At 40.9% G+C, this 11,686-nt stretch overlaps 1 protein-coding gene across 1 annotated transcript in view; it reads left to right on the top strand.

Moving 5' to 3' along the window:
* The window catches only part of INSC (inscuteable homolog (Drosophila)), a 206,064-nt gene extending 199,466 nt beyond the window's left edge, over positions 1-6,598 (top strand). Inside the window, exon 13 of the mRNA XM_006865783.1 lies at positions 6,128-6,598. Coding sequence (XP_006865845.1) covers positions 6,128-6,256 — 129 coding nt within the window. The 3' untranslated portion in view covers positions 6,257-6,598. The remainder of the gene's footprint in view (positions 1-6,127) is intronic.
* Positions 6,599-11,686: the final 5,088 nt, after the last annotated feature.

The following is an 11,686-nucleotide window of genomic DNA, read 5'->3' on the forward strand; positions in this document are numbered from 1 at the left end:
TTTATTTAATCAACATATCAAATATGATCTAGTAGTCTTGGTGTGGTGCTGTGCGTTAAAGCACTGGACTGCTAAATCGGTTTGAACTACACGGTTGGTGGTTCAAACTCATCAGCCACTACTTGGAAATCCTGTACAGGGTCACTATGAGTCAGAACTGACTCCAGAGCACACAGTACACAGCAACAACAACAACAACAACAACAAGTGAATCTAAAACCAGAACATTCCTTAGACTTGAGGATGGCAAGGCTTTGTCTTGCCTACTTTGGACGTGTTATCAGGAAAACCTGCTTCCTAGAAAAAGGGTATCATGTTTAATACAGAAGAGGGTCAGCAAAAATGAGGAGCACTTTCAACAAGGACTGGCACAAGGCAACAATGATGGGCTCCTGCTAATCAAAGATCATGAAGATGGCGCAAGTCTATGCAGCATCTCATTTTGTTATTATTCATAAGTTTGGAGACCTGATATGTAGCTGTAGGATCAGAACTGGACAGCTAATCACAAGGTCAGTGGTTCAAACCTACCAGCTGCACACTGCAATTCCTATACAGGGTCACTATAAGTAGGAACTGACTCCACAGCACTTAACAACAACAGTAACATTTATAAGATGAACTGACAGGAAGCAGTGGGTCTAATGAAGACTGTTATCTTCAGTAGTAATGATCATCAATGAAATTTGAAGGGATCTGCATCAACTGTAATGGAATATGAGAGTATCTATAAATCACAATTGGAAATCAGGCGATTGGTGAAAAATTCACAGGTTTCTAAGACTTCAGGGTTTGTTGCTACATTCATAACTGAAGGAAATGCTAATGTTAGAGGTTAGTGAAAATAAAAATGACTGGTTTTTTCTCATCCAAGTTTATGAACCCTCTAATTTTGTTTTTCTAGTGATTAAAATAAGAGAGATTAATAACTTACAAGTACTTAATAATTGGTCCTAACAACCATTATCCTCACCGCTGCAGCCAATAACTGCTGGACCCTGACTAGGCTCTGAGGAAATATTAACAACATTAGAAGCTCTTGATAAATTATAAAACTCCGTTTAGATATGAGGGCTTGCTATTTTTATTGCTGTCATTTCTACTATTAGCTTGGAGAACAAACACCCAGAATGGCTTGTCAATTATTTTTATAACATGAAGGGCTTTCAAGTGGAAAAGAGATTAAGCTTGTTCTTGTGGATGAGTTCGATACTGAAGAGAATCTGGGTTAATTTTCCTAATGACAGTTTACAATCATTGAACCTCCCTGACCAAACCCTTCCATGGTTCTCCATTATGCATAGGCACGACCATATTCTCAGTCCTTCCCAATTTGGCTTGGACCTACCCCTAGGCTTCCCACTTTCAGCTAAGCCAGAGTGCCCTGAACCACTCCAACACTATGTCTTAGTCGTTGGCTGAAGCAGATGGCTTTTCTATATCTTTGCTTATTAAAAGCTTGCCCATCCTCCAAGGCTCAGTTCTCCAGGAGACTTCCCTAGTGCAAGGATAGGAGTGCACAGTATGTTCTTGGGCCTGTCCTCTTAGATTTCACGTTACCCAGAGTGGGGCAGGCTGTACTATCACTTGCTCCAATGGAAGCTCTTGGAATTCAGACACAGTCTGTTTGACTCTGAAGACCTTGACTGCTCTACAAGACTATCATGTTCTAGGTGTACTTTCTAGAGTTCCATCTTATGGTTTCTATCTTAGTACCTTGACATTTGGGAGGGGATTCGGATTTAAGTTTCTCTACCATGGAACTCTATTTAGCTCTTTTACCTCCTCATTTCTTCCATTTGCTTTAGCATCTCTATGCTGGAGAGCAAGTTTCAGAGGTTTTTCTGACATCCATTTGATCCTTTCTTTTTTCTTGCCTTCTTAATGACCTTTTGCTTTCTTTCCGTATGATGTTCTTGATGTCATCATGGTCTTCGGTCATTAGTGTGTAATGCATTAAACCTGTTCTTGAGATAATCTCTAAATTCAGGTGGCATATGTACAAGGTCATATTTTGGCTCTCATGGACTTGTTTTAATTTTCTTCAATTTCATCCTGAACTTGCATATAAGAAATTGGTGGTCTGTTCTACAGTCTGCCCCTGGCCTTCTTTTTGGGTGATGCTATGGAGCTTTTCCAATGTCTCTTTCCACAAAAGTGTTGTTGTTGTTGTCAGGTGCCATCGAGTCGGAACCGACTCACAGCAACCCCATGCACAGCAGAACGAAGCAATGTCCGATCCTGGGCCAACCTCACTACAACCACAAAAGTAGTCAATTTTATTTCTGTTTATTCCATCTGGTGAAGTCCATGTATATATTTGTCTTTTATACTTTTTATAAAAGTTATTTGCAATGAAGAAGTCAGTGGTCTTGCAAAATTCATGTGTTCTCCAGCATCATTCCTATCATCAAGACCATGTTTTCCAACTACTGATCCTTCCTCTTTGTTTCTAACCTTAATACTCCAATCACCAGTAATTAGCAATACATCTTGATTGCATGCTTGATCAATTTCATACTGAAGAATTCTTAAATTTCATCATCACTGGCTTCAGTGGATGGTGCATAACTTTGAATAATAGTGGTATTAACTGGTCTTCCTGTATAGACATATGGATATTATCCTATCTCAGACAGCATTATACTTCAAGATAGATCTTGAAATGTTCTTTTTGATGATGAATGCTTTATTGACTATGTAAAGTTTTTCAAATATGTGGATCATGACAAGCAATGGACCACATTGTAGAGTATGAATATTCTGGAACACTTAATTGTGCTCATGAGGAACTTTGTACATAGATCAAGAGGCAGTTGTTTGAACAGAATAAGGGGGCACTGAATGGTTTAAAATCAGGAAAGGTGTGTGCCAGGGTTGTATTCTTTCACTATACTTATTCAATCTGTATGCTGAGCAAATAATCTGAGAAGCTGGATTATATGAAGAAGAAAGTGGCACCAGGACTGGAGATAGATACATTAACAACTTGGCATATGCAGATGATACAACCTTGTTTGCTGAAAACAAAGAGGACTTAAAACACTTACTGATGAAGCCTTAGGAATGGGTTGCACTTCATGAAAAGAAAACAAACATCCTAACCACTGGACCAATAAATAACATAATTATAAATGGAACAAAGATTTAAACTGTCAAAGACTTCATTTTGCTTGGATTCACCAGTAACACTCATGAAACATCAGTCAAGAAACCAAATGACTTATTGCATTAGGCAAATCTGCTACACAAAACTGATTCAAATGTTTAAGACCAAAGATGTCAATTTGAGGTCAAAGTGTGCTGATCTAAACCATGGTATTTTCAATAGCCTCATGACATCTGATGTGGCACTGTAGGATTAGCACAGGATTGTAAATCAGAAGGTGGGCTATTCACACCCACCAGCTGCTCCTTGGAAACTTGGGTCACTATGCGTAGGAACCAACTCTATGACATTTAACAACAGCAACAACAACATTTACACTTGATAGTTGGGCAGTGACTAAAGAAGACCATAAAAGAATTGATGCATTTGAGTTATGGTGCTGGAGAAAAATACTAAAAGTCCCAAGGACTGTAGGAACAACAGACAAATCTGTGTTGGAAGAAGTACAACCAGAATTCTCCTTGGAAGCTGCTATGGTGAGACTTTGTGTCTTGTACTTAGGGCATATTTCCAGGAAGGAACAGCCCCTGGAGTAGGATATCATACCAGGTAAAGTGGAGAGTCAGTCAAAAAGGGGAAGCCGGATGAGATGGATTGGCACAGTGGCAACAGCAGCAGCAATGGGCTTAATGATGATTGTGAGGATGACAAGGACTGGGCAGTGTTTCGTTCTATTGTGCTTAGTCACTATGAGTCAGAATCGACTTGACAACACCTAACAACAACAACAGCCTAGGACTAAGCAGTTCTGGTGTGGCACGGTAGGGTAAGCACTAGACTATTAACTGAAAGATTGGCAGCACAGACCCACCAATTGTGCCTTGGAAATTCTATTCAGGATTGCTATGAGTTGGAACCAACTGGATGGCACTTAACAATAACAACCTGGGACTAAAGGAGCCCTGGTGGCACAATGGTTAAGTGGTTGGCTGCTAACCAAAAGGCCAGCAGTTCAAACCCATTAGCTACTCTGAGGGAGAGCAATGTGGCAGACTGCTGTTATAAAGATCGATGGACTTGGAAACCCTGTAAGTCATTCTCCTCTCACCTCCAAAGTCGCTGTGAGTCAGAATTGACCTGACAGCAATGGGTTATGGGTAGCCTGAGACCTTCTTAGGCCAGATCTTACTAGCACCAGAAAACCTTGAGTTTCATGACACGGGGGCTGATGGACTTGTCACATCCAGTGTTGTTGGGTGTCTGTGGTTTAGTTCACAGAAGGGGTACTGATATTTGAGTGTGGCCCCCTGACAGGTCAGAGGGGGTCACTTGGAGCCTGGCCTGACAGATGAAATTGGAGGTTTCCTTTCTTGCCTTTCCCTAAGATCATCTTTCTAATTTCAAAGGCTCCCTCCAGGTGAAAGGAGGAAATTTCAATGATCTTCTCCCACGTCTGGAGAAGTAGCAGTGCAAATTGCCTCTCGCAAACAGAATTGATTTTTTTCTTAATGAAGCGGCTGTCAGTGGACTGCTGAGCTTGTTTAAAACTTGCGTCTTTTAAGCTGTCTGGGAATATGATCCTGTGAGGACTGCTTGTTAACCCTCCCAGGAAAGCAGAGCTTGAGAGAAAAGCCTTAGAAGGGTGAAGCATCCTTTGAGGCTGCTGGACACTGAGGGAGGGGTGCTCTGAGCAGGCATTCTTGTCCTGCAGACCTTCTGAGGTCTCTGGAGACGATAAAGCTGTTTATTTGCCTTTTTTTTTTTTTTTTTTTTAACTTTTACAGGTCTGTTTCTGTTTTTTTCTGTGTATGTGCTTTATTTATTTATTTTGCTTTTCTCTTTCTAGAGTTTAACTCCTCTCCTGAGGGTTTCTTTCTCCCTTTCTTTCCCTTCTTCTCCACTTCCTCTCCCCTCATCCTTCTTTCTCCTTTCTCCTCCTTTCCCTTCCCTTCTTCTGCCTCCTCATCTTGGCTCTCGTAAGACCTGCCCTTCCCTAGCCACAGTCTTCTCTTTCCATCTCTTTCATGATTTGTGTCTTTTCCCTCACTAAGTTCACCTCTGTCTTTGTTTCAATATTTGTGTCTCTTAATATTTCGCATTCCGTCTCTCTTTCTCTTTTCATTCCCTCTGTTGTGTTCTTATCCTATCTCATATTTGCTTGTGATGAGTCAGTACTTCCATTGTCACTATTTCTGTGTCTCCCTTTGTCCTTTCCTCCTCTTGCTTTAGTCTTATTCCTGGTGCTTCAAAATACATCTGTGGCCTTAGGGTTTCTTCTGATGACTGATCTCTGTTTTCATATTTACTATGACAACTCAGGCAATGGAGTATTCCTTCCAAAGCCAGGAGCAATCAAAAAGCATTATGGAATTCAGCCTCTCTCTCTTCCTTCCTTTCCGTCTGATAATGCTTTGCTCAGGGCCTTGCTGAATTCATGAATAAATGAATAGTGTTTTGCTGTTCTAGGGTTACTCTAAGGCCCTGGAAACATACAATTTGAGTGATGCTTCTGAAGTTCAAATAACTGGGATGAACGAAACTTGGACTTATATATGCCACTAAAATGGATTCCAACAATGAACTCAAACAGCAAAGTCATGATGATAGCATAGGACTGGGAACGGTTTTGCTTTACATAAGGTTGTTATGAGTCAGAACTGACTCAACAGCACCTAGCGAGTTGAACAGATACTTAAAATGGCAAGGCCCTTAAAATGACTGAAAAACGAAGATGCCAAGACCATTAATTAAAGATCATTAAGAACTTTTAGATGACATCTACCATGGTGACCAGGATACATATGTAACCAGGTGGTCAAGTGATAAGGTCACTATTATAGTGACCAGGAGGCCCAAAGTAGCAGATCAGATCACTTAGGCAACCAAGCTAACGTTCTACTTGATTTAGCTGGGAAATGCACCACAGCCTGAAATGTGTCTCTCAGGGCAGTTGAAGGGAATATTTGCACCTAAGCAGAAGCTGGTCTGACATGTACCATTTCTTCTCTCTCTCCCTAGGCCGCTCTGCGCAGACTGGCCAGTGTCTGCCCCGAAGGCCTCCAGGATTCCGACTTCCAGCAGCTGGTGCAGCCCCGGCTTGTGGACTCCTTCTTACTCTGTAGCAACATGGAGGAGAGTTTTGTGTAGCGAGTGTGGGAGAGGAAAGGCAGCCAATCCAGTTATCATGCCTTGTCAGAGTATGCACCTGTGAAGCATCCTCACCTTTTTATTTATATTTAATTTATTTTTACATGAAATGGACAGAGGGCTCGGTATTACAGCCGCAGCATCAGTCTATGGACCTTGAGAGTCTTCTCTGTGTTTATTTTTTGACTTCTGTAGCTTTCCAGTTGCAGATGTTGAAATGCATAATGACTAATATGACAGATTGTCATGGGTGATTTCACTTCATGTGGCTTTTTCTACTTTCACGATATAATCTTGCCTCATTTTTGTACTTTGGAACCACAGTATTTTAACTGCATAGCAGTTGGTTTCTTTCTTTTCTTCTTCTTCTTTTTTTTTTTAAGTTGGGTTTGCCTTTTCCAAAAGCCTTATGTTTAAAATAAATTTCATAGTTGGACAGAATATACTGGAGAGAAGTTGTTTTCTTTCATAAATGGAATTATGCAAAATGTGTCTTTTTCTAAGTTATGTCTTAGACTAAATTCTTGCTTTCCAAGGCATCATGCCATGTAACTTCTCTGTTAAAACTAACCAGAGAGTGGTCTTGTTTTTATAGGTGCATTAGTCAGTCAAGTTCTGAATGATTTAGTGAATTTCAAAAATATTTCATGTTACCAGAAAATCAACTTCCTTTTTGCCTCCTTTGCCCTCATGCTGCCTCCTTTTCACCCCCAAAGGAATAGAATTGGGTTCCAATGAATGATTCTTCCTCAAAAGTATATTTGAAAGTGTGCTGGTGCTGACTCATGCCTTTTGTGTTTCTGATTCCTTAACAGATAGTGGAGGGGCAGAATGGGTTCGCAGACCCCCTTCCATTGGCTAGACAAATGCAAAATGATATAGTTGAATCCCTGCCTCACAACATATTCAAAAACAGACTGAAGATGACAGTAGATCTAAGTTTAATAGCTAAAAGTATAAAACTCTTTGGAGGGAACATAAGAATAAATCTTCATGACCTTGGGGTTGGCAGTGGTTTCTTAGATATGACAAGGATAGCACAAATGAGGAAAAAAAAGGATAAATTGGACTTTATCAAAATGAAAAAAGATCAGAATCGAGAAAATAAAAATGTTAAATGGAATGGGAAAAATATTTGCAAATCATGTATCTGATCAGAACAAATATTCTTATTCTTATAACTCAACAATAAAAAGCCAACCTAATTAAAAGGATGTGAATGGATATGCCAACGAAGACATACCAAAAGCCAAAAAGTAAAGAATGTGCAACATCATCAATCGTCAGAGAAATGCACATCAAAATTGTACTGAGCTACCATTTTACACTGACTAATTCATGCCCTTTGCCACTGAGTTGACTGAGACTCATAAGGACTTGAAAGGACAGAGTAGAATGGTCCTGTGAGGTTCCCAAAGCTATAATCTTTACAGAAGCAGACTGTTGCATGTTTTCCACACAGATTGGCTCATGGGTTACCAGTTGAGAGGTTACTTCTGTATCACCAATTCTCCTTCACTTAGATTGCTGCTGCTAAGTGCCATTGAATCAGTTCCACTCATAGCAACCCTGTGTCAGGGTTCCAAGGAATGCCTGGTGGATTTGAATCGCTGACCTTGTAGTTCCCAGTCCAGTGCTTATTCTACAGCACCACACTAGAACTCTTCACACTGACTTGTTATTAAGTGCTGTCAAGTTGGTTCCGACTTGTGGTTGTTAGGTGCCATTCAGTTGATACTGACTCAGAGCGACCCTATGCAGAACATAATAAAACATGGCCCAGTCCTGCGCCAACCTCACAGTCATTGCTATGCCTAAGTCCATTGCTGCTGCCACTGTGCCAATCCATTTCATTAGGGGACTTCTTTTTTCCAACCCTCCACTTTATCAAACATGACTTCTTCTCCAGAGAATTGGACCCTCCTGATGGTGTGTCTGAAGTGTGAGAGATGAAGTCTGGCCATCCTGGCTTCCAAGGAGCACTCTGACTGCAATTCATCCAGTACAGATTTATTAGTTCTTTTGGCAGCCCATGGTGCTTCTGATATTCCCCTCCAGCACCGTAACCCAAATGTATCAATTCTTCGACAGTCTTCCTTATTCACTGTCCAACTTTCACATGCATATGAGGTTATTGAAAATACTATGGCTTGGGTCAGGCACACCTTAGCCCTCAAATAGACATCTTTGCTCTTTTACACTTATGCAGCAGACTTGTTTAATGTAATCCATGGTTTGATTACCTTACTGCTGCTTTCATGAGTGTTGATGATTGATCCAAGCAAAATGACTCATAGTGACTCTGTGTAGCATTTCCGAGGATTGGAACCCCCAGCCTTACAGTTAGAAATCTAATGTTTATCTTGCCGTACCACACCAGGACTAGGATGGTTGAAAGAAAATATAAATAGACAATAACAAGTATTTGAAGTTTTACACAATGCTGGTGGGATTGTAAAATGGTGTTCTTTGTAAAATAATTTGTTATTTCTTCAAAATGTTAATTACTATTTGACCTAGCACTTCCACTCACAGAATATCCTCAATAGAAATGAAACCATAAGCCTACTACGCAAACACTTGCACATGAATGTTCATAATATTATTCAAAGTAGCCAAAAAGTAGAAGCAAACCAAATGTCATCAACTGATAGATAAATGGATAAACAGAATTTTATCTGGTAATGAAAATAAATACTGATACAGACTAAAACACTAATGAACCTTAAAAACATTATACTAAGTGAAAGGAACCAGTCATAAATGATTACATATATAATCCCGTGTTGTTAGGTCAATTTTGAAGAGTGGCTGATAGGTTTGAACCTCTGTGCAGTTAAGAGTCCAGTGTTCACCCTGTAGTGCCACACCAGGATTCCATATACATGTAAAACAAAATAGAGCCAGCATAACTGAAATATCAGATCCATATAGACAGAAAGCATATTAGTGGTTAACAGGGGCGCTGGGTCGGGGAGAAGTGACACATAGATGCTAAAGAGCCCAGGGTTTCTCTTGTAGGAGATGAAAATTGGTGGTGATGATTACATAATTCTGTGACCATATTAAAAGCCACTGACTTGTATACTTTAAGTTTATGGTGGTATTAAATCAAAGGATGTCAGTCAGGGCTACATCACTGAAGGCAGGGCTTTGAACTTGTTCAAACTAATTCAGGAATTGCCATCTCATAAACAAGCCACACACACCACTCCCACCCCCATAAGACATTCCATAGCAACTATATATGTGCCTGTGGTTTTTTGACCCACGTAGGAAATAGCTGAAGGACCCCTGATAGCACAGTGGGTTATGCATTGGGTTGCCAACTGCAATGTCAGCAGTTCAAATCTACCAGCTTCTCCACCAGAGAAAGATGAGGTTTTCTGCTCCCATAAAGAGTTACAGTCTCAGAAACCCTATACAAAGTCACTATGAGCCAGAACCGACTGGATACCACATAGCAGCAGCAGGAAATAGCTGTGCCTTGCTCAGAGATGGTGGTCACTGCGTCTTTTTGAATATGTGTTGCTGTCCAAAGTGCTGCCAGTAATCTAATCTGCCACATCAGACTCCTGAAACTCCCAGGAGGAAGGATGATGGCAGGACTCTTGTAGAGCAACATGCATTCAAAGTAACATGGTCAGCCCCCAGCTTTGAGTGATGCACAGCTGTTTGTTTTTTGTTGTTAAGGCTGTCGAGTCGGTTTTGACTCATATTGAGCCAGTAAAGGGTTTCCAAGGAGCGACTGGTGGATTTGAAGCACCAACTTTTGATTAGCAGTCCAGTGCTGATCCCTCAGCCCCACACTAGGACTTGGGTCAAAATACTACAGGCAACAAATCTGGTTGTCATGCGGTGTGCACATGACCCTTGTTAACAACGGCAATAACCGAACTGTTGTGAAGCCCTCCCTCACTGAAGGAGCTGCTTCTAAGGAGTCTCACTCACAGGGCTGGCAAGTTGGTGCTGATTGTTGGCAGGAGACCTAACACTTTTTCACCTGGGCCTCTCCATAGACTGCGTGAATATCTTCATAATACGAGGGTAAGTCAAATAGTATTGCTTCTAGGATTCTATTTCTTGTATGCATGTGTTTTTTCCAAACAAAACATTTTAAAAAATGCGTACTGGTTACGAATCGGGCTGCGAACCTTAAGGACAGAAGTTTGAAACTACCAGCCGCTTCGCGGGAGAAAGATGAGGCTTTCTACTCCCGTCAAGATTTACAGCCTTGGAAACCCTGTGCAGGGTCGCTGTGGGTCAGAATCTAGTCGACGGCACTTAAAAGCAGGATGATGGCAGATAAGTTCTGAGAGTAGTGCACTTGTTTTAGTCTCGTTAGGGTGTCTTCCAACAAAAGGTCCAATTAAAACAGTGGCTTCCAAGTTTATCAAGGGGATCGGATCATCTAGGTCAGTTAAATTCAAGGTAGAGAAAACCAAGCTGTCTCAGAAAGTTATGGCGATCGTTTTTTGGGGCCTCAAAGAGGCAATAGTGATAGACTTTCTTGAAGGAACACAACAATCATGAGCATTTATTAAGAACAAGTATTAGGAATACTGACAACTGCACTGGTGGGGAATATATCTGGAAAATTTGTGTGGAGGATTCCATCACAACCCAACACAATAGTACACATGCTTATTCTTTGTGGGTAGCAAGGGTTGTCCTATGATAGTTTCATTAGGAAATCTTTCCCATCCATCCTACAGACCTGACCTTGCCCCTTCATAGTTCTTTCTGTTTCCACAACTCAAAGTACATTTAAGAGGAACAAAGTTTGAGACCCTTGAGGATTTCCAAACTGCCATTTTGATGTGGGCTAAATCAAAGAACACAGATTTATTTGGGAGAAACATTAGAGAGATGGAAACGCTTCCTTCAAAAGTATGCAGATCTGTTGTTGTTAAGTGCCATCAAGTCGTTACTGACTCATAGTTACCCTGAATAGGGTTTCTAAGGAGCGGTTGGTGGGTTTGAACCACCAACCTTGTGGTTGCTTATCCTATAGCGTCACACCAGGACTAGTCCTAGATGGAGGATCAAGAAACAACAGCTTCTCATTTTGATATTTTTGTTTAACAAAATTTTCTATGATTTTGAGTTTTTGACTTACTGTCAGAGTGAACAATCCAAGAGAAAGAACCATACAGAATTCATTCTTTTTATGACATAGCCACAGAAGTCACTTAGATGACTTAAGCCACATTTTATTATTCAGAAGCAAGTCACTAAGTCTAGTCTACATTCAAGGGGAGGAGGATGAAGCTCCACTTTTTGAAGGCAGGAGTATCTTAAAATTTGTAGGCATGTATCGTAGTGGTTACGAATCGGGCTGCGAACCTTAAGGTTAGCGGTTCGAAACTACCAGCCGCTCCGCGGGAGAAAGATGAGGCTTTCTACTCCCGTAAAGATTTACACCCTCGG

Source organism: Chrysochloris asiatica, unplaced genomic scaffold (genome assembly GCF_000296735.1).
Source record: "Chrysochloris asiatica unplaced genomic scaffold, ChrAsi1.0 scaffold00083, whole genome shotgun sequence".
Lineage (NCBI taxonomy): Eukaryota > Metazoa > Chordata > Mammalia > Afrosoricida > Chrysochloridae > Chrysochloris > Chrysochloris asiatica.